Consider the following 23,839-nt stretch of genomic DNA (forward strand, 5'->3'; position numbering starts at 1 on the left):
GACATTATCCCATAGGGGCAAAGCAGCTACTTTTATTTAGTTTCACTTTCCTTTCTGATGTTTGTAGCTGTTAGTCCTGCCCAGGTTGGCATTGGAAGACTATTCTTGGCTCTGATAAAGCTCTTAGCCCCATTTGAATGGCTGCTGGGGGATTCATTACAGTTTTCTCTGGTGATTCCAGAGAAAACTCTGTATCATTAAGCCATCTTACAAAAATTAGCTCCCATTAGTGAAACATCTACCAGCCATCCCAAGCCATTAGTTTTCTTGAGAAAAGTTGTATCCTTAACAAGGGCCATAGCTCAGTGGTAGAGCATCTGCTGTGTGCGCAGACTGTGAGTTCAATCTCCAATATTTCCAGGCAGGGGTGGGAGACATGTCTGTCTGAAACCCTGGGGAGCCACTGCCAGTCAGAACAAGGTGGAACAATGGTCTAACTTAGTATAAGGCAACTTCCCATGTTCCTATATAAAACAAAACCTATGAACAGCTTGTATTCAGCAGTATTCATAATATGATCTTAGATAAGCATCCTTTGCTCATGGAGACTTGACAACAGAACACTATTCTTGAAGGCAGTCAGAAGTTTGATATCTGCCAGTTTAGCTATCATATGCAGATGGCCAACAAATGTCACTGACTTGGCCAGGAAGAAATTTGGCAGAGGATGTGGTCCATCATTTTCCAGCAATGAAGAAACTGAACCAAGTCATTTGACACCATGCCAACCAGCACTGTCATGTTCTGACAAGTCAACTGCAGAAAGTATGCGCATCCAAGTCCCAGATGGAAATTTATGTTTAGAATTGAGAATGGCATTCAATTGGGCTGAAGAGTTCCTAAAATTCTCTGGGTGCTGACACTAATGATGAGAAAAATGTACAACTAGCATTTTTAATTGACATCTACTACAACAATGCTGGTAGTGTCTGAGTGGTATTCAGTCCAATTATTGTATTAGCCTACTGACTGTTGAGATTCACTAAAAAGCATGGGTTTAAGCCTTGATTTTGATGTATCACCATTTTTGACCGCAAATCAGGACTATTTTTAATAGTGCAATCTTATGCAAGTTTACTCAGAAAGGAGTCCCACTTTGTTTGATGGAACTTACAGGCTAGCTCACTGTGCAGTCTAAGTGCAGTCTAAAACATGTAAAATTATATTCCTATGGTTTAAGTGTGCCCATAAAGGCATTATAAGAAAATAGCTACCTTGAACTTTTTATTTCAACTGTCAGTCTCTCTTCAAAACTACAGGGCATTTCAGTTGCAACATTCCATAGGCGGAGAGGAAATGCGGAGAGAGAAGTATAATAAGAAGGGAGGAGAGCAGGGGCCTTGAAAGCTGCACACTAACAGTGCCTGCCTGGACAGCGGACCTATTACAATGAAATACATATAATACATCTACGGTATTTAAATTACAGTCATGACTTCTAAATCTGCACATGGGAATAAAATGCAGCTCGTGCAAATAATAATACGTAATAATAATAATTTTATTTCTACCCCGCACATCAAATCTGTGCACACCTTTTTAATTTTTGCGGGGTTCGTGTGCTAGATGCGTTTCCTCTTTTTACGGCGATGCGTTCACACGTCTCCAGCCGTTATAAACACGCAAAGGGCTTAACCAGTTCCCTTCCGCTGTGACCGAAAAGAAACGGCTCCTGTCTTCGGCCCCTTTAATGCCAAGGCGCCCCTGCCTGCCTCCGCCTCAGCGCTGCCCTTTGGCCGCGAACATCGCAGCCTCCCTCTCCTTCTGCAGGGAGTCGGCGAAGCGGACTCGACGCACGTGACTCCGCCTCCGGGGACACGCCCCTTTCGCGATCCCTGGCAACGATGGAACCTCAACCGAGACGTAAAAGAGAGGTAAGGAGGCGAAGCGGAGGGAGACGTACGCGCGAGGCGACTGGGGGAGGGGAGCGCCGTGCCGCTCTACGCACGCGCAATGAGGCGCGACGAAACGATTGGGTCCAAAGCACCAGGGGAGAAGCGATTGGCGGGCGAGTATTCGGATGGGCGGGGTTTGTTTCCCCGGCTACGCCACCGCCGCCGGCCTAGCCGCTTGCGTGTTGTTGTGCTGGGCAACTCCGGGCTGGCTGAGGGATGGTCATGGCGGCCGCTGAGGAAGGCGACGCCGCGGCGGCGGCGGGGGCTGTGGAGCGAGGCCCCGGCGCGGTTTACCACATGTTCGTCATGATGGAGGACCTTCTGGAGAAGCTGAAGCTGCTCAACTACGAGGAGGAGGCGGCGCTGCGGAGCCACAACATGAGGCCGCCCTCCAGGTAAAAGCGGGCCTCGCTCCCGTCCAGCAGCCCGAGCGGCGGCGCGGAAGGGGTGGTGAGGAAGCTCCCGGCCGAAGAGCGAAAGGCTCGGCCCTGCCCGCGAGGCGTACACGTGTCCGCGGCAAGGGATGGTTCCCACGTGCGCGCGCCCTGCTGGGTCAGCCCTGCCCCTGGTTGGTCTCCTCTTGGTGGCTGGCAGTTGAGTTTGTCTCTTGGGAACTCTGGTGGTTTGCGATTCCCCCCTGCAGGTGAGTCGGTTGGTGGCCGCGGCGCACGCTGAAGTTTGTGCAGGACGAGTAATGTTGTTTGGAGAGCGGGGCCGCCGGGTGCTTTGTCTCTGTGCCCGCGCTCACTTCGGGGTGAGCAACTCCGCCGGAGCAGAAGAGAACTAGCTGCCACATAAAACGTGCATAGACTTTGTGCCGCATGTCTGCATGCTTCGTCCGTTTTCCAGGGCACGCGTTTTCTTCTGCAGCCCCTGAGAAGCTAAGTGGTTAAAAACTTACATTTTGGATGAGTTAGGACTGTGACGGCTGCACGTTTTCTTAAAATGTTGTTAAACTTGGTGGAACTTACTTCTGATGGAACATGCGTGTGGTTATGCTGCAAGAGTTGGTGATTTTTGTTTTTAACATGGATGTATTACTGTTACTATTATTTATTGAATTTATGTAACCCCCTATACGTAGGCGTTTTGGGACATTGGCGCCCTTCTAAATTTTAGAAGGCGAAGAACTTTTTCTTTGGAGGAATCTGCTCATAAAAGTGTGCCATCTAGTGCAGCAGGGGGTTGTGATCCAACCAGTATTAAGATGGGACTTTTCTAGATGAACTTTTGAGATTTTGCTTGGTGAGGAAAGATCTTTCCTCTCAGACTGATAAATAAACAATGTCATTTTTTAATTAGGTGAATAAGTAGTCTTTAGACATTGAGGTGTTCCATTTCCAGTGCTCAATCCTGTAATGTCAGTGACCTAAATTTGCCTAGTGTTTGGTAGTGGTGTTGAGGTTGTACATTGGATGTGCATCAGGCACGGATTCTCTCTCTGTGAGAGTCAGCAGAATTGGTCATATTTATGAGGAGAGAACTTGCTTGTTCATTGCAGTCTTATACCTTTAGTGTACCCTGCTTCCATTTGTTTTGTTCCGCTTTCCTCATCTGTAGCCCTAAGACTGATCCTTAGACAACGTTGGACCTGTTCTTTGTTCTGTTCTGTAATACACCATAAATTCTAGTGCTCTATAATACACCAAAGATAGTAGGTCCTAGTGGAAGACACTGTTAATGGATCACAAATAATTGTCTTAAGTTATAAAAGGTGAACCTTATCAGACTGTGGCTTACTGATCACTCCTCCTTAAGGGTAATTGTTGCTCAGAATTGTTTGTGCTGTGACTGGTGAAAGTTTTGCAGGAATTTAAGCTCTAGCTCTGACTAGAGTCTGTTAGAAGAAGAAGAAGAGTTTGGATTTGATATCCCGCCTTTCACTCCTTCACTTAAGGAGTCTCAAAGCGGTTAACATTCTCCTTTCCCTTCCTCCCCCACAACAAACACTCTGTGAGGTGAGTGGGGCTGAGAGACTTCAAAGAATTGTGACTGGCCCAAGGTCACCCAGCAGCTGCATGTGGAGGAGCGGAGACGCGAACCCGGTTCCCCAGATTACGAGACTACCGCTCTTAACCACTACACCACACTGGCTCACCACACTGTTACATCTTTGAAGTACCAAAGTCATGTTTTAGGGGTTTTATTTTCATCAAATTGTAGCACTCATTTCATTTACAGATAAAAGAAAATACAAAATAGTATTAATTCATTAATCAACCTGATTTGTTCATATTGTTCTTGTAACTCTAGCAGAGTGGCTGTAAACATGGAATAATTTAATTTAAGCGTGGCCAATTAGGCTTTTTGCCAGCTTGACTGTTAGTGTCAATCCTTTTGCAGTTTGGATGAAAGCTGTGTTCAGAGAACTTGTGTATGTTGCTCAAATGCTGTGCAGAGTAGAATTTTTGCAGTTTCTGCGTTCATGATTTCTTTTTAAATGTTCCTAGGCTTTATACTTGGGAATATATGTAGTACACTTGACTTATGCATACTTACCTAGGAGTGTCCCATTGAACTCAGAACTTCTGTGTAGACACACAAGGAATTGCACTGCCGGAAACTTAATTGTTATCTGAATGAGGTTTTAGGTTAAGAAGAAGACGATGCTTTATCTTGAACAGCTCTTCAAAGCACCTTGTTGCATCAGTTGATTATTGTTGAGCACATTTTAGTCCTTTTTTGTTCATCAGTGTAATCCACATCAAAGTTACAACTTCTAGGACTACTCAGCTATAATTAAAATGTTTTCTATGTTGTGCAAGGTAAAACCTTTGTTCTCACCTTGCTGAGCTATATTCTTCCAACTACACTTTACATGTCGGCTTTTCAAAGCATAGTTGATGAAAATGCAAGATGAGATGCTGGCTTGTTCCAGACATCATCACCTGATAAACAAACCATAGTTGTTTGTTTTGAAATGAGCTGTGTAGTCCTCCTTTTGCCCCTTCCCACCTCCCCTCCCACTTCTGTCAAAGCTGTCTTTGATTCTTTGTCCACTTCTGTCCACTTCTGTCAAAGCTGTCTTTGATTCTTAAGACTACAGTTTCCTGTGGTGTCTGAACTAGTAAACTGCACTTTATGCACTCCCTTCAGTCCAGGGTATAACACCTAGATCACATCATCTATTCTCTTCCGTGAAATAAAAAATATATATTCTGGCTCACAGAAGAAAATATGATTTCGCATCAGCATTGATGTTGCACCACATCATGCACACATACACGCAAGGGGGCAGTCCAGGCCCCCAGAATAGGAGGGGGTTGAATTGTGGAGAGGTGTCCCTCTGTTCAGCCCTGCAAGTCATGCCAGTGTCACTCAGCTGGCTCAGAGCTCCTCTTTCTGCCTGTCTACTGGGTGGGTAACTGGAAAGTCGTCCCCCCATAGGGTGTTGGGATGGCATGGGGTTGAGCCAGATTCCTTGGATCTCAAGGCAGCCTCACTGTTGTCTGTGTAATGGCATCAGCCCCCATCTGGGATTAATTGCTGCACCAACTCCAGGCTGGCTGCCCTCCCCTACCTTTCTGCCCCAGCCAGCTTGCACAGCAGGGAGGGGTGGCCCTGCTGCTCCATTAAGCCCCACCAGGCAGAAACCAGGGTTTGCATTGTGCCAAAAGAATATTATTCACTAGCATATTGGCGTAGCTGATTTGCAGACTTGGTTTGTTGCTGGCAAAAATGGCAGATCTACCAATTAACAGTTCCAAGATATGTCGTACAGTTTCATTACTTCAGTTTAAATAGAAAACTTGTATTAATTTGGAAATGCTTTTAATGAAATGTAAAGTTATTAAACACTTTCTTTTTCCGAATTGGATATTCTTTGAAATAAATTATAATCCATTTTTATTGCAGATTTAAGACACTCAGAATATGAGAATTGAATCAATATTGTTGCATGTGAATAAATCAGATTCAAGAAATACAGCCCCCTAATACTACTGATCACTATACAGTATCCTGTTCTCAAGATACTGGCAAGATTTGGGAGTTTGGAGTTTAAAGTATTGGCTAAAGAGACAAGTGAATGTTTCTGTTTCTTGGGAAGAATGTCACTGCAGAAGTACATATTGTTATTATACTTGATAGAACTCTTTATACTTGCCCCAAAAGAAAAACACTGGCATGTTGAAAGGTGTCACTTGCTTCTACAGTGGTACCTCAGTTCCCAAACACCTCCGTTGTCATACGTTTCGAGTCTCAAACGCCGAAAACCCGGAAGCAAATGCTTCTGTTTTTGAACGTTTTTCGGAACCCAAACGTACAATGCGGCTTCCGCTGAGTGCAAGAAGCTCTTGCAATTGATGGGAAGCCACACCTTGGTTTTCAAACGTTTCAGAAACCAAACAGGTTTCCTGAACAGATGACGTTTGAGAACCGAGGTACCACTGTATTATATGATACAGTGGTACCTCGGTTTACAGATGCTTCAGGTTACAGACTCCGCTAACCCAGAAATAGTACCTCGGGTTAAGAAATTTGCTTCAGGATGAGAACAGGAATCTCGCAGCGGCGCAGCAGCGGAAGGCCCCATTAGCTAAAGTGGCACCTCAGGTTAAGAACAGTTTCAGGTTAAGAATGGACCTCCAAAAGGAATTAAGTTCTTAACCCGAGGTACCACTGTATTGACTACATTTTATTTAATAAAAGCAGTAGCTGCACTATTGTATTCAAAACCATGCAGGCCAGGGCAGATGGTGGAAGGTCACTTGGTGGTTTAATTGTTTGCTGTGCAAGTTCCAAGGTGGGACAGCTAAGGAGTTTGATTATTGGACCCCTCAGGGGACCTGAGAGCTTTGGATCTGTGGATCCATAGCCTCTGGTATGCTGTCTCCAAACATTCCATTAGCAGGGCTTTCTGTTAATATTAATGTACCCTGTGTGTGATATCTCTTGATTCCTCATTTTTGTTAAAGAGTTTTAATATTTTGTTCTTTTTTCATACTGCTTGTTTAAGTTTCTAGGATACTCCATGTTGAAGGTCTAGGCTTGGTAACAGTAGATTTTTCAAAACAGGTTTTTCAAAATACTTCCAAAGCTGCTGTTTGAACTTAGCAGATAGAACTTCATTTTAAGATAGGAGGGTTTGTTGGACAAATTTAATCTCTCTTTTTGCTTTGTAAATTGTGGACACTGTAATTTAGGAAATGATACCTGTATGGGGTGTTAGGGGAAGGGTAGAAAATGCTGCTTTGGGGATAGTTTGTCCACCTTTGGTCCCCACCCTGCACTCAGCTCTCACTTGTGGCTCTTAGAATCTGTCAACATGCGACAGTGGCCACACCCTGAGAATGCTTTTGACTGGCCAACTAAACCAGGTGAGGGAACCCAAAGAGTCTCAAACCCTCAGTGAGTTAGGACCTTTCTCTGCATGCAAACACAGGCCTCTGGTGGATCAAGCGGACAAGATCAATAGTAGGTCCAGTGGTTAAGAAGGCAGTCTCTGCATGTGTTGCAGAGGGAAATGTTGGACAGATGGGGCTCATCAGCCTGGGAGTGTAGCCCATCTAGGAGAAGGAAAATTCTCATCCTAAACCTCTGCTGCCTTGTGGGATATCTTAGGGAGAAGAAAAGGCTGAGGAATAGACCCTACACAGATCTGAGTGGAGTCCCTAAGACAGTTGAATGGCACCTTGTACCTTCTGGCAACTCCTGCCATCAGGCTGGTGCCAGATGTATAACTCTACTTTCTTTTGGACCACATCGGCAAGGCTGAGAGGGGAGTCTTGTCATTGGGGTAGCCCAGGACCTCCATACACAGTACTGTCCAGGAAGGTCACTTTGGTGCTTCTAACACAGTGGTTTGCCTTTACCACCAGGGGCACATTCTCTGTCTCTCAAGACAGACGGAAGCCAACAAATGTGCCCCTCATGCCCCAATTTGAACATTTCTTATTTGTAACAATATTTCTAAAGTAAATTTCTGTTTTATTGACGATATGAAGTATTGTGCGTTTGTCTGAACTGCTGTGTACTTCCATAGAAGGTCAAGCTGCAAAAAGTTTTATAAACTACCTGATAATCAAATCCCCTTTCAACTCTCAAGCACAGCTTTAATACTCTTGAGAATTGCATTTACAGCTTTTGACTCAAATTAATTATCTGCAGGGTGTACATACACAATGAAAGTCATGGCTCGTTATGGCATAACATTTTGAAAGTACTGCAAAGAAAATAGCACATCTTTCGGGGAAATTGCTTGTCAGTGAAATACCAGCCCTAATGTCATCCTTGAGAAAAGCAATTTGGGGGCATAGAGGGTTATAGTAATACAGATAAGTTCTATTAGCCAGAAGGACAATATTTTTCAAGATAGGGAGGCTAATCTTTGTTTTTTGTTTTTTCCCCTTTTAAAACAGGCACTACTTTGCATTGCCCATTAACCCAGGTGAACAATTCTACATGTTCTGCACCCTTGCTGCCTGGCTAATTAATAAAGCAGGGCATCCTTTTGAGCAGCCACAGGAATACGATGACCCTAATGCAACAATATCTAGCATACTATCAGAACTGCGGTCATTTGTAAGTGGATCATATTTTGTGTGTATCTGAAATTTTTTGGTCTGTTATAATCACTTTGTAGGTGACTTATATGCTAGTTCTTTCTAACTGATAATTAAGTAGAACTATATTGATTTTTAAACAGCTACAATGGTTTTGCAGACCATGGTCTAGGATCAGGGATATGTTTTGTCACTCTTATCATGTGTGGTTTTTAAGGATCATGATTGTCAAACACCCAAGTTCATCAATACAACCCAAGTGTCATACTGCATGTGCTCTGTGGTTGACACTCCATTTCCCATCTTTTCACTTACTTGGAAGTAATCATGCTGAGTTTCTATTGGGAAGGCTGCATTTTGGATTACTGAAGATTTTGGAAATAAAAAAGGAGGAGAGAAAAATGGAATTGTTTTTAAGGATCAAACGGAAATGAAAACACAGCAGAGATGCTTGTATACTGCAGTTGAATTTATATTTTTAAAAGGAAGGTGACTAAGAATTGAGCTTCTCTTCTCTTACTTTGTTTCTTGAAAGCTTTTGCACTAATGTGTGTGCATGTTCTGATACAGAGTTTGACTAAATGAGAAGTTTTCTTAGAAAATAGACGCAAACCACACTATTACTGTTAGGACAGCTAGTTGGAAGACAGGACTAGTTCCTGTTCCTTGAATAGTTGTGTGGAAGAGGGAACCTCAGCAGGTGCAATTTGTCATATCATAGAGTTGCAGGGTGGAAAAAGTGACAGGGCCTTGTCATCCGCCTCCTCCTGAACAAGAGTGATTCTGTCTCTCTGCTGGAGCAGGTGGGTGGATGCAACAGCAGTTGCTTTGTATGGGAGTGATTAACACCAGTTCATTTCAGTGTTGCTTCTAATAAGTGGGTGGGGGAGTTGGTTCTGAATATAATTTTTTATTCTCATGCTGTTTTCAGTTCTTCGAAACAAAGCCTGAGCAGACGCTTTTTCATGTGTTAAGTGATCCTCTGGCTACATGTAAACAATATATAAAAATGTGGTTGGAATTAACCATAGCTTGAAACTGAGATCATGCGTTGCAATTCCAAATGTACAGCAGACAAACATACTTTAGAACTATGTTTTAATTTTCTTTCATGGTGCAGTGAGCTTCTGGAGGCACAGTGATGGCCGTAACTATGACTTGTCAATTTGGACATCACACCAAATCATAGTTAGCACTACTCGTAGTTGGGAAACCCACTGCAAACTATTATTTCTAATTTTGGTTTGCCAACCAATTCAGAACCATAATTTCTCAGCTTGGACATCCTACCAGTCATAGTTAAGTTGATTTAACTACCGTTTGGTGTGGTATGTAAATTGACTAGTACTGGGAGAAAAATGTTCACCTAGATTCTGAATAAGTTGCTATTTTAGTAATTCCAGGAATCAGAGATGAAACTGAATAAGTACCAATCCAAGTAGTGTAGCTATGGATTATTGCCAGGAAAGGTCTCTTAAAAGCCAATGAGAAACTATTATATGTTTTGGCTGTCATTCTCACATTTAGACAGTACATCCAAATAGAAAACTCAGATGTAAGCCAGTATGGATCATGATTGCAGCAATCAGAGGTCTGGTTCACACATATATGTATAACAATTGATTTCTCATCACCTGATATTTCCAGCTGAATGTATGAACTGGCTCCATATGTGATGACTCACTCACACAAACCTTTGCTTCTTGGTGCTGTGTACACACACACACACACACACACACACACACACACACACAAACAACCCTTTTGTGAATGAAGAAATGTAGTTAGTAGATGTAATGATTTTGCATTTCTGGTAATGATATCTATCTTTGTTTTAGGGCAGATCTGTGGATTTTCCTCCTTCAAAGTTAAAGGCAGGTTATGGAGAGCAAGCATGCTATGTTCTTGATTGTTTAGCTGAAGAAGCCTTAAAATACACATCCTTTGCATGGAAAAGGTATCCTAACAAGATAATTTCTTACATTTCTTCTTTTCTGGGAATCCAGGCATTAATTGTATAAAATGAGAGAGCCAGAGCAATGCAAGCAGGTCATATCCAACTATCATCTTCTAATGCTGTCTTTTGAGATACATGCCTAAGTTTCCACACCACTTTAGTTTTTGTTCTTGTATGTTTTCACAGTCAGTCTACACTTTTTACTCAGTTGTTGTGTGAGACCCAGATGTCCTTCTCATGATGGAGGCTCTATTACATATATTACATATACAGTGGTGCCTCGCAAGACGAAAAGAATCCGTTCTGTGATTCTCTTCGTCTAGCGGTTTTTTCATCTTGCGAAGCAAGCCCATTGAAGGATTAGCGCTATTAGCGGCTTTTAGCGGCTTATCTGCTGATCGGATCAGCTGATAAGCGGCTTAGCGGCTTAGAAAAAGGGGGGGAGGGAAAAAAACTAGCAGGAACTCGCAAGACATTGTCGTCTTGCAAAGCAAGCCCATAGGAAATTCGTTTTGTGAAGCACCTCCAAAACGGAAAACTCTTTCGTCTAGCGAGTTTTCCGTCTTGCGAGGCATTCGTCTTGCGGGGCACCACTGTATGTGAATCATAGTATTTTAGATGCGGGTAAACTGTAGTGCTCTCCCTAGCAAGAACACCTATTTCCACGACTGTCATATCTCTCAAATTTTTAGCCCACCCTTCCTTCATGGAACTTTAAGTGGAGCATATTGGGTTGTCTCATTTTATTGTCTCAGTAACCCTGTGGGATAGGTTAGGGCTGAGATAGACTTGCTTGCTTCAGTACCTTCATGTGGAAATATTGAGCAGAGACCTGAATCTGGCTTGTCCATGTCCAAGACCCACATGCAGTGTAGCCACAGCTCTGCAAACAATCATCTAGTGCTCATAGCATCACAGGTGCTGGTGTAGGGCAGTGCTTAAGAACATGAGTTGTAGGTTCTGATTTCAAATCTCTGCTCAGTGCCAAGCTTACTGGGCAGGTCACACTGTTTCTCAATGTCTTCTTCCTTCCTTCTCTGGGGAAATGATAACATTTGTCAGCCTCACTCAGTTACAGATACACACACACCAGATCTTATTTAATATGTTTCTTTGCCTCTTTCATACCAGGGTACTAAAAATGATGTACAAAGCATTTAAACTACAGTATAAAAAAGCATTTACAAAAAGATTGCAGTACAAGTGCCATTAAAATACAAAATAGCTACAATACTATAATAGTTAAATCAAGCTGCATCAATACAAACCAGGCAGTGTATACCAGGCCATGCAGAGACAGTGAAAGTGGTGTACACATTAAAAAAGAGAAAGAAAACAAAGTATCATTTAAAGATGCATGCAGAAGAAATCAAATATACGAAACATGAACAAATTGGTTTAAATTTTCAAGATTTTATTGGCAACTGCAAGTACTGCAAACTTAAATAAACCCTAAAACCAAGAAGCAGATATTCCCATGATCCACCGTGTAGATTGGTTGATGGTTTTGGCTAACAGATATCCCACAAATGTTGTTTTTAATGGATTGTACTTGAATTTAGGGACGTGGGTGGTGCTGTGGTCTAAACCACAGAGCCTAGGGCTTGCCGATCAGAAGGTCGGCAGTTCGAAAGCGCGTCAAGTGCAAGTAGATAAATAGGTACCGCTTTGGCAGGAATGTAAACAGTGTTTCCGTGTGCTGCTCTGGTTTGCCAGAAGCGGCTTAGTCATGCTTGCCACATGACCCAGAAGCTGTCTGCGGACAAACGCCGGCTCCCTTGGCCTATAGAGCAAGATGAGCGCCGCAACCCCAGAGTCGTCCGCGACTGGACCTAATGGTCAGGGGTACCTTTACCTTGACCTTTACTTGAATTTGATGAAAAATAACATGGCATGGGCTGGATTTTTTCCCCACAACAGGTGTCTCTGTCACCTCTCAAAATAGAAATGACTCATAGCAAAAGAGCAATGTTGAGCATTGCATTGAAATATTTATATGCAGATTTCAAACTAGCTGCTTTTGTTTCCCTTTTCCCTGTGAGCTTTCAAAAGCACAAAAAGTTAATCACTGTCATTCTAAAAGGAAAACCCACCACTAAGGTGATAGCCTAAGCAAGGTAAGGTCAGTAGTCTCCTGTTCCAAAGCCACCTTGGAGTTAATCCAAAATGTGGGTTCAAGATCATGGATAGTGCTCTTGCCAGTGAAACCAAAACCTCCAAGCTGTTTCACTGATATCCTGAAGCAACCGGCTGGGTTTTACAGCAGGGCTAGGTAGTCATTGTCTGGAGGCTCCACCCCCACAAGTGCTGCCTACTGGCTAGTTAAAAGATTGGTGCCTTTTGCTGCAACCGATCGTTCCTTTGGGGTAACAGAATTTCCAGGTGTGGTGATCTCCCAAGACTCTCTTGATCTACAGTCTTGCCATCCAAATCTGGTGGCAGCAGTCTCTTCTCAAGGCTAAGGAAGGCTCTGGTGTCAACAGACCTACATAGGAATAAATCAGTCTCTTCCTCAGAACTGCAGTGGTTGGAGGACTCAGCCTTTGAAAGGTCCTGGTTCAACGCCATGGCCCAAATAGCAGCAGGCAGGCATGTTTAAAAAAATAAAATAAAATAATTGGGCCTCCCAATGCTCTAAATCAGAATATGATTTAGGGAGCAATCTTAACTCCTAACCAGAGAACAGTGGGCTGTAAGGAGTGGCAGACCCACAGCTGCATCCAAAGCCCTGTTGCTCCCACCAGCCAGAGTGCAAAGAGGGGAGTACTTTACCCAGATTTTGCTTCACCAGTTCCAGGCTGATGCAGCAAACAGGACTGGAGTAGCTTAGGATCCAGCAGATTCATGGCTGGCCCTGCTCTACCCCCTCACAGCCTGTTCCAGGCCCTTACACCAGTAGTAGCCTGTCAGCAGCCCGTTCTTTTAATGAATGCAGGGAACCCTGTGCACTGGGGGAGCCTGTGTGCGCGCGCACACACACACACACCCCTCTGGCAATGCGGATTGGGAGTTAGCGTTGCTCGGCTGGCGTGTTTGACTTATAATTAATATAAAACTATAGCATATTATGTTAATTTTACATGCTGCATAAATATCTAAGAGAGCTTTCCAGTAGCCCAGCGTATTTGAACTGAAGTATTTGATTAAGAGAAGAAACCAATTTAGTTTAAACATTATATTTAAACCAACTCAATGCTTTGCTTGGTAATCTCCCCCCCCCTCCCCCCGGAATGCTTGTAAAAAATTTAAGGCATGACCATTCAATAGCATACATTTTTCTTATATTATTTAGATTTCTAAGCAAAAGAAATTAACGCACTGGAGCTATTAACATACTAATTTTAGTACACTCAAAAGAGCTATACATTTATGTTTATTGTATTTGCATAGATGCTTCCTAGGCATAAACATCTGAAAAACTTAATTACAACTTTTAAATTGCCCGATTTGATGGATATCATATTTTTCAAATTCATTTTATGAAACAATGCATTTTTAGAAACTTTCCACAGAAAAATATAGCAGCAGAAGATTTTTCTATCCTAGCATTGCTTTCAAAACAGCTGCATTTTTACATTAGCTGTCTTTCTGTCTATATCTGTTGTAACATTCTCAGAGGCTTGCATTCATTGTTTTAGAGCAACATATCCAACAGAGGAGCTAGAAGAAGAAGCAATAACAGAAGATGATGCTGAACTGACCCTTAATAAAGTGGAAGAAGTAATTGCGGTAGGTATAGGTAATTTTTTGTTGACATTAATTTTATTGTTAAATGTGAAGACACTTTTCTTCCCCCCAGAGGGGGGGAAACCTTTAGAAACTAGCAGAGTAGGCTAGAATTGTTGCCTAAACAATTGTGAAAATTCTAGTTTAAATTGCTGCAAATCAAAGGGTTCAATGCGCTGTATGTTTTGTACTGTATATTAGCAGTCCAAACCATTCTGTGGCACATGCTTGCATGAACCAAAAGCTAGTATATAGAATGAAAAGGACTGATATAGCTTGCAACAGTTCATGTTAATGTGGCAGCAATTTTCCAGCTGTCATAATCATAGGAATTTCTGCCTGCTGCATCCATGATTGCTCAGTTTCCTTGCCATGTTGCCTTGTTCATGTAAATACATGTACGGTGGGTGTCCAGAATTGCTGATACATGGAGGAAAATTTATTGTGTGAGCCAACCACCAGTGATGTTTTAACACAAGGGGGGCAATGCAGTTGTGGTAGCTATTGCCAAAAGAGTGGTTCTCCTAAAAAGCTCTATGGGTAGTAGAATCACAGAATTGTTGAGTTGGAAGAGACCACGAGTGTCATCTAGTGCACTGCAATGCAAGAATCTTTTTGCCCAACGTGGGGCTTGACCCCACAACCCTGTGACTAAGTCTCATGCTGTACTGATTGAGCTATCCCAGGGTCAGTACATAATACCATTTTTCATTTTTCCTTTGGCAACGGTTGTGATGCAGTTCAGAAACTGTTTTTAAAACAGAATCCTGCATTTTTGCTGAACATTATTTTTTATGTTCTTAAGGAAGAAGAGACAGATAATGAAGAAAACTACATTGATCTGAACGTTTTGAAGGCACAAACTTACAAATCGGTAAGTGTTCTTGCTCTTCAATTCACATTGTGCAAGTGAAAGACACTTCTGCTCATTCATGGTGCCCATTGCTGCTGCATCGCTGTGTACAGCTTTTCACAATCCTTTGAAGGATGTCCACACTCTTCAAGCCATTTGCCTGTGTGTGTGTGTGTGTGTGTGTGTGTAGCACAAGAGTTAGCAGATGTGGAAAGCCTCAGCATGCAATTTGAGTTTCACTTAATGCATCATTGGAAGCACACGACAGCTTAGTCCATCTACCATATACTATAAATTGTACAATATACCATTAATTCTATGTACCATAAATTCTACAACTTCTCAGTAGTAGTTATGAATTGCATCTTGACTGTGTTAACAATTTCAGTCAATGTTTAATTTGACTATAATAATAGAATGCGCAATGAATTATGCATCGCATAGGGTCTTTAAAGACATCATTGTAGTATTACTCTTATGTTTGCTTTCTTACAAATCAAGTATACACATGCTAACTTATCAAACTAGCGTTATAATTTGTGCTTAAGTAATACAAAAGTTAATTTCAGGAGTTTCCTCATGTTAATTATTTGATGGCTTTTACAAGCAGTGGCAAAGGAGACATCTGAAGGCAGCCCTGTACAGGGAGGTTTTTAATGTTTGAGGTTTTATTGTGTTTGAAATATTTTGTTGGGAGCCACCCAGAGTGGTCAGGGCAACCCAATCAGATGGGCAGAATAATAATAATAATAATAATAATAATAATAATAATAATAATAATAATAATAATAATAATGTGAATTAGTAGTCATTTAAATGTTGGTATGCATCATCTTCAGTGTTTGTGCTGGCACTGCAGGTTTTGAAATTTGTGTTCTCTCTGGTATTACTGCATTCTGCAGTTTCATCATTTGCTGATGTGCATAATGTAAACTTATTGATAGGATATGATTGAATCAAAGCAAGAAGAGATTTTAGAATCCACAGTAGATGCAGCTGAGTGGAACCTTGAAGTGGAACGGGTACTACCACAGTTGAAAGTCACAATCAGAACTGATAATAAGGTGAGTAACGACAGTGTTTTGTAGTGGTTGGAGTGTCAGACTAGGACCTGGAAGACCAGTGCTAAATCCCCTCTCAGCCTTGAAGCGCACTGGGTGACCTTGCCTCTCAGCCTAACTTACTTCATGTTGTTGTGGGGGTTAAATAAGGGTGGAGAGAACTTGTTGGAGGAAAAGGTGGGATATAAATGCAATAGATAGATAAATATCTATAGTGCTGCTACTAATGCAGTAACCCAAATTCCTGAAATGACCTTCCCTTGTGTGTTTTTAAAGGCCCAGACTGTAATCAACACATTATAAATGACTATAAACAGTCATTTCCAAATCTGATTTAGAGATCCTAGTTGCCTTTTCTTCTGCAAAATTTCACAGTTCGATGTGAAGTGCTATTTTAAAGCTACTTGACATCTGAGCACTTAAAATAGATTAGTGTCTACAAGCAAAGTACTTGAAACCCAGCATAAACATGTTTGTACAGTTTTTAGATGTAATGATCCTATTGAAAGTGGTGCAGATGTATAAACAAATAGTTTTTAGGAGGGCATTAAATGGATTCCCTCAACTACCTAAACATTAGATTGGGGTAGCTAATGTAGTGCCCTCCAGGTGTTGTGGACCACAAACCGCATTAATCTCAGCCAGCATAGCCACTAATAAGAGATGAAGGGAGTTGTCCACATCTGGTGAGCACAACGTTGACTACCCATGCTTTGGATGTTCAGATTTATGTTGGTTAAGCCTCTCCTGAGGAGAGCAGCTTTTAATGATGCTGTCTCCAAATTAGTCCCACTGTTGGACAGTTGGCATCAAACCATCTTTGACTTCTGCATTTTGTGGTGAGCTCTACTGCCCCCATTTTGCTATATCAGCTTTCTCCCGGTGTAGCCCTCCAGTCTCCATCTAGTTCTCTGCTTATAGCATCTGTTTTGCTTGAAGCAAAATGTTAGCCATCAGGGATTCCTGTTGATTTTATTACTGCCAAATCTTAGGGCCTCTTTTTCATCTATATTCTTTTTGGATTCAGGCTGTCTTTAGTTGTATTGATCGCTCTGCAGTTTGTGTATTATACACACACACATGTGACTGTATTCTTCTGTTCACACTTGTAAGACTTCATTGGAATCTGTCAGGGTTCTACTCTCCTTCTTCAACACGAACACTCTGGCTGTATTCATCCATATACATGAGTATAATTACCGTCATTTATCCACCTACATGTAACTTTTCACTTCTATCTAGCTACGTTTAAATGTATTGCTAACATTTACTCATGATTCCTTGATGGGTTTTTCCAAACTGAAGATGGAGCTCTTCTTCTTATCCAAATTGTTTTCCTCCATCTTTCCCCCCACATCCTGTCTGGAAGGCATCAAAACCTTGGGATTGTCTTCAGATACTCCTCTCATATCCCGTATGATGCCAGGCGACTGATGCCGTTTCTCAAACATATAAAAATACAAGCGTACTTCTTATCACGCACCTCTACAGTTTTCATGGTTGCTGCAGTTATCTCAACTAATGTAGATAGAAAAAATAGAGATAAAATAACCAAATTAAAAGTGCTGAAATCAGTTTACATCTTCTCACAGTCTATACAAAACTATGACAGCAGCAGAGTAAAAATTTCAGATTTTAAAGGGATTATTCTCTAATTTCACCTCACTCTTTCAACAAATACAGTTCTTGTCTTGCTCTTCTTTCTTCCACATTCTCTCCGAAGTACATCTGTTAAAATCTTCTAGCTTCCCTGTTGCTATAAGGATTCCTCTTCTTAAGCCTGCAATGACTCCTTTTTACCTTGAGTTATTTCCCTTAGTCTCCGCTTCCTCCTGAGAGACCTTGTTTTCATAAGCAGGACATGAGGTGGTCAACCTGTGTTTGACCTGTCCCAATTAGGAGTGCAGGTTGGTGTACAGGGGTGTGCGAGCATGATTGAATGCTGCTAAATACAAAAAATCTCTAGGTTTAGCCTAGCCTTCTACCTAAGTATAGAGAAATTTTCTTTACAGTTGAGGAGTATTCAGCTTTGACACAGACTTATACGCCTCATCTGCTGTTTAAGAGAAGTGTAAGCTTCTTGTTTTTGTGTTTCACACAAGTTCATCTATTGTTGCACAATGACTAGAGTGTTGAGCTTGGAGATAAGAAATCTAGGTTCATATTTCCACTGAGCTATGGAGGGCACTAGCAGTCTGTCTCTATCTTAATGTGATGACTTGTTGTAAGACTAAAGTGTTGTAATACACATTGAGGCTTCTTAGAGAAGCTGTGCAACCCCTTTATTCTTCTTCTCTCACTTCTTCTCTAGCTAGTACATTTGGATATCTCCAACACAGCATAGTTCTATCTGGTTATTTTGATCTGACGATTGTCCATATGCATCCATCTTCTATGTCTGGGAGAGCTTCTCTTCTGCTGCCTGCTGTGTGTTACTCTTGGCCAGTCCTTTTCCCTTCAGAGATTTCTTGGTGCTGGTACAACATACAATAGTATGTTGTTTTAAAGTGATTAAAATTCTGCCAGTGCTAAACTTGAACTATTCTGTAGTGAAGGCTGTAATGAAGGTTTTGATTGCATAGTAAATGCAATCTCAACCTCTTTTCTTGTATCAGAAGGAGTGGAGTTGGAATCCATGTCAGTGTTCAGAGAACTCGGCTAGAATTATTTCTGGAACAAGAATCGTCGCAAACAACAATTTGCAGACAGTGTTCGCTTCTATCCAACAGCTGAACAGTGATGTTCAGAAGTTTATTTTGGAACAAGAAGATGCCCCATGTATTTAGATAATATTTAAGGCACCAATCCAAAGGTTGAATCATGCTACCTTTTGTAAGTATGCCTCAAACTTGCTAAGCCATGATTTGACAGGTCTGAAGTAAATTACAAGCTTGCATATCACTTGTATAAAGCCTTTTTATTTAACTTGCAGGACTGGCGAATCCATGTAGATCAAATGCACCAACACCAAGATGGAATTGAATATGCTTTAAAAGATACCAGGGTGAGTCTCTGATAAATATAAGTAATTCACATACAATGAAGGTGGTTATGAGTTTGTGACCATTCAGGGGATTCTCATTGGAGAACTTCCCCTTTGTGTGTATGTGCGGTCTCAAGTGCTTCTGATTCACTAGTTAGTAAAATGAACTGCTGCTAGGCATTTGGTTTCCTCCTGTGCTAGACTTTCTCTGTTAGCGGCCACTCCTCTTATACAGTAGAAGTTTGGGGTACATGCAAGCTTGAATTGTAACAGAAGTGCTGTTGCTTAAGAACTTTGGATCCAGTTTTGTAGGAGCAGTTGAAATATTTCCCCCGCCAACTCTCTATGTTCCTTCAGTAATGCACTGGCATGGTCCAAAGAACTATGTGAGCTGGTTTTGAAAGTGAGCGAACTTCCAAATGTTTGCTTGTATATGGGATCAATGGAAAAGAGAGTCTGAAGTCCTACTGGGCATGCCCAAGCTCTTGAGTAGATCTTTAGATCCTTGCCTAGCCCTCAGTGAGAACTGACCCATTTCAAACTCTGACAGGGTTACCTCGACAAACTTCACAATGAAATAAGCAGAACTCTGGAAAAAGTGAGCAGTCGAGAAAAGTATATCAATAACCAGCTGGAGCATTTGGTTCAAGAGTATCGTTCTGCACAGGCACTTCTGAGTGAGGTAACAAGCTGACTGTCTCTTTGTTTTTCTGTAGTCTTGGATTGCTGTTAAGAGGCTGTAGTGTTGCCTCTTCCACCATTAACTCTAGGTTTCTACTGTTCAAAGCTCAAGCTGTGACTTTTACTCATGTGCTATTAATGATGTAAACATAAAGAATTCTCTAGGTTGCTCTCATGGCCTTTTAATTATAGATCAGATCATACAAGTCTTTCAATTAAGTTGCTTGTGTGGAATAGGACATATCTCAGGGGTTCTTCATTTTCCTCTCAAGGTAAAAAAGTTGTTTCTTTTATTCACAGGCCAAAGAGAAATACAAACAAGGAAGTGGAGGAGTAACAGAGCGGGCTAGAGTTCTTTCTGAGGTAGAACTTTTCTTGGTGGTATTTTACAGTCCAGATGTTTTGTGTGTGTTTTCTCTCCAGAATCTTAAAATCTTAAAATAATGACAAGACAAGCATTTCAGTCTTCATCTACTGTGTTAGTATGTTTGTGATGCAATTAGTTCTAAGGCTTACTCCCAAGTAAGAACATAGACTCTGTATTTTAGAAGTTTTATGTTTGAAATCGTAAACAAACTGAGAGCAAAGACTTAATCAGTCTAGTTCATCAGGTATTTCTCTCATTTGAGGTAATATCACTTAACTCCTTAGTTAAGTGGTTTACTTTGCTGACTTCTGTAAAGTTTTTCAGGCTGAATGAGTTACCATTCCTTTTCAAATTACTTTTTTATAAGCACTAAGCTTTAATCTTTATTTTTATGAGATGACTAATATTAAATGACAGGAGTGCATAACTTTGTATGACAAGATGGGCCACAGATGAGTGTTTTCATCTGCACCAAATCACAGTTAATGGAATTTGTTCCCTTAATCCATTTTGCATTCTTGATGATACTGGATGGAAAAGTGAATAAGCATGCATATTCATCTTGGCTGCATGCCAGTCCTGGCACAATAAAGAAATGATAGGTATGAAGCCTTCATTTAACCAGGGCTTCTGTAAGAGCAGGTAATTAAAGTAACAGAATCCAATTCAAGACCTCCAGTTAAACTGCAAAATAGTGGTTTGGTTGCACTACTGTCATGATTTTGTGAACATTTATATTTTCTTTTCTGCTCTTGCCTTTAACCATTATGGAATGAGTAAATGAAAATCTTGGCTGTATATGAAACAAATCCAGCTGGGATAGTACAGTGGTATCTCTGATTACAAACTTAATTCATTCTGGAGGTTCGTTCTTAACCTGAAACCGTTCTTAACCTGAGGTACCACTTTAGCTAATGGGGCCTCCCGCTGCTGCCGCGCCGCAATTTCTGTTCTCATCCTGGGGCAAAGTTCTTAACCCGATGTGCTACATCCTGGTTAGCGGAGTCTGTAACCAGAAGAGTTTGTAACCCGAGGTACCACTGTATTGAGTAAACACACATCACTGGCAACAGTATCTTTGAAAGTGATCTGCTTGGGCTGATAATAATTTGTTAGTTCATTTAGTTTAGGGCACACATTGAGACTGGGTGCTTGAGGTTTATTCCACAAAATATGAGGATGGAAATGACCCTTACTTTTCACAGTTCAGACAAATATTTATTAGCGTTTTGTGTCTCAAGATAAAGCAAAATGGCCTTGTGAAAGCCAAATAACCTTCTCTCTTTGGCTGTGTTTTCCAATACAAGGGCAGGCCCAGACAAGCCCACGAGAAATATTGTGCTCTCCCACTCCCTTCTCCACTTCTCGCAGGGCTGGGAGGGCAACTTCCACCAAGTTTAGTTCACTTTTACAGATTCCTGGATAGATCCACTTCAGTTATGCAAACCTTGATATATAATTAATATGGCAAAATGATACTAATCCTGAGGCTACATCGAGTTTAGCCATTCTTCATTTCAGACATGCACTTAACAATCAGCAACTAGTAGCCTAGAGGGATTAATCAATCATAATAATTGAATTGTGGAGTTGGCAGGGACCCTGAGGATCATCTAGTCCACCCCCCTGCATTCTATGAATATGCAGCTTCCTCATACAGGGATTGAACCTGAAACCTTGGCATTATCAGCACCACACTCTAGCCAACTGAGCTATCTGTGTGCAATGATACTATCATCTCTTGGGTCACTTTACTTTTGGCTTGTATTTAAATTATTCTGAGGCTCATAGTATTAAAATCTGCATGGGTACCTTCATTTTACAAAAGCCACGAGACAAAAAAATTAGGGTAGTGGCATCGCAGGAAACCTTTTAAAAAATATTAACAATTTTTATTAAAAGTTTTCAACATAAAATACAATAAAAGCCAAAATAATCTAGCGAAGAAAAATAAGGGGGGGGGGGGGACAGGAAGAAGAAAAGGAAGAAAGTAGAGAAATGGAAACATAAGAAGAGAAGAATAAAAGGCCCTCTGTCACAATTACATCTTAACCCAAGCATAGGCAAACTCCGGCCCCCCAGATGTTTTGGAACTACAATTTCCATCATCCCTAGCTAACAGGACCAGTGGTCAGGGATGATGGGAATTGTAGTCTCAAAACATCTGGAGGGTCGGAGTTTGCCTATGCCTGTCTTAACCCATATTCCACAAACAGAACAATGAACCCTCCCATCTCTCACCTTTTTATGTCTGTGAGCACTTAAATTCATGTTGTTCCTTGTAAAACCAGTGGAGATATCTTTGGTTTCAGAGTGTTCTAGATTTTGCAAATGATTCATTGCTTACGTTTCTCTTAAGATTACCGAAGAATTAGAGAAGATCAAGCAGGAAATGGAAGAAAAGGGAAGCAGTATGACTGATGGAGGTAAGCTCGCCTTTCAGGTCCTTCCTCAGACAAAGCTCCCACCTTCTAAGCAGCTTAGTAAGCAAAAACTCTTAATGCAGAGCAACAGAACCAGAATGGCTGGTTTGCAAAAGATTTCCTGCCCTGTTGGGCCGTGAAACCCTGTGCTGGGGCCTTTGTGAAGACAGGGAGTGATTAATTGAGCATTTTCTATCATTCATATGGGGAGAGGTATGCTCACAGCTGGTAAAAAGATAAAGCATATAGGACTTGTCAGTTGTGGCTTAATTCCATTTTAAAATCCACATAAGCCTAAACCCTTACCTGGGCTTGCATCACATTCTTGAGGAAAAAACTTATTGTGTATAGCTGTAGCCTCAGGATTTGTAAGGCTGCTGCATCTGGTACTCTGAGAAACTGATTGAATCTGTACTAGCGTGTACAGAAAAATAAATCTGTAGAAGATATATTCCTTCCCCAGTGCAAAATGTAATACTGTCACTATAACTATGTTTAAAAAATGTATGTACCCTTTAATGCACATTTTGAGATCCAAAATGTCAAAAAATTTGATAACCTTATTTTAATATAGCTTCCATGTGAAATTATGAATCCATAAAGTCATGCCTCCAGAGTATTGTCATTCTTTTGTTCATTTAAGTCTCTCTCCCGATTAACAAAGAGAGCAAATTAGGAAGAAAAAACAATACCTTTCTTTGTGAGGAAAGCTAGCAGGAAACTCTACTGTTTTGCATTTTCTTTTTTAACAGCTCCCTTAGTAAAAATTAAACAAGCCTTAACCAAACTGAAGCAAGAAACTATTCAGATGGACATACGAATTGGCGTGGTGGAACACACGTTACTCCAGTCAAAGCTGAAAGAAAAATCAAATATGACTAGAGATATGCATGCTACTATAATTCCAGATTCTTCCATTGTTGGTACCTATTAAATTTATTTGACTTTCTTTTTTATTCTAGGCAAATCTGATTTTGTACTTTTTTTTACATTATGTATCTCATGTTGCATAGAATGTTACAGATCTGTTAATTCTGTCTGTATAAATGCAGTCATATTGCATTTTGTGTCTAAGATTTATTACACAACACTTTTTGTAAAAAAAAAAAGAAATAAAAAGTATTAATAAAAAATTATTCACAAGCTTCTAGTATGTTAGGCCAAAGGACTTGAATTGAATGTGGTGGATGTATTGGAAAGCAAAAATCTGGGGTGAAAATGCATTGTTGCAAAACTTTAAGCAATCAGTAAGGCAGATGATGCCTTTTCTCTTTCATAGGTTTCAGATCAGGGCTATCAAACTATAAGGCCCAGGGACTGTATTCAGCCTTTTGAGACCTGCTGTAGTCTACACAGAGTACTGAGCTATCTTCAGGGTTAGTTACCTAGT

The 23,839-nt window shown here is 41.1% G+C and overlaps 1 protein-coding gene across 1 annotated transcript; it reads left to right on the top strand.

Annotated features, from left to right (window-relative positions):
* The first annotated feature begins 2,043 nt into the window (after positions 1–2,043).
* IFT57 (intraflagellar transport 57) lies at positions 2,044–23,592 on the top strand. The gene is made up of 11 exons (XM_081199027.1): positions 2,044–2,290; positions 8,255–8,417; positions 10,237–10,355; positions 13,994–14,084; positions 14,887–14,955; positions 15,879–15,998; positions 18,928–18,999; positions 19,529–19,660; positions 19,960–20,022; positions 22,386–22,452; positions 23,202–23,592. The coding sequence occupies exons 1-11, from the start codon at positions 2,112–2,114 to the stop codon at positions 23,381–23,383; spliced, it is 1,257 nt and encodes a 418-aa protein (XP_081055153.1). The 5' UTR covers positions 2,044–2,111; the 3' UTR covers positions 23,384–23,592.
* Positions 23,593–23,839: the final 247 nt, after the last annotated feature.

Source organism: Podarcis bocagei (genome assembly GCF_964188305.1).
Source record: "Podarcis bocagei genome assembly, chromosome: 6".
Lineage (NCBI taxonomy): Eukaryota > Metazoa > Chordata > Lepidosauria > Squamata > Lacertidae > Podarcis > Podarcis bocagei.

What these genes read in the sequence shown, in the direction of transcription:
- IFT57 (XM_081199027.1), top strand. Translation starts at nt 2,112, where the DNA reads ATGGTCATGGCGGCCGCTGAGGAAGGCGACGCCGCGGCGGCGGCGGGG. An exon ending in AGGCACAAACTTACAAATCG is followed by an intron (nt 14,956 to 15,878) that starts GTAAGTGTTCTT and finishes ACTTATTGATAG; the next exon opens with GATATGATTGAATCAAAGCA. An exon ending in AAGCAGTATGACTGATGGAG is followed by an intron (nt 22,453 to 23,201) that starts GTAAGCTCGCCT and finishes CTTTTTTAACAG; the next exon opens with CTCCCTTAGTAAAAATTAAA.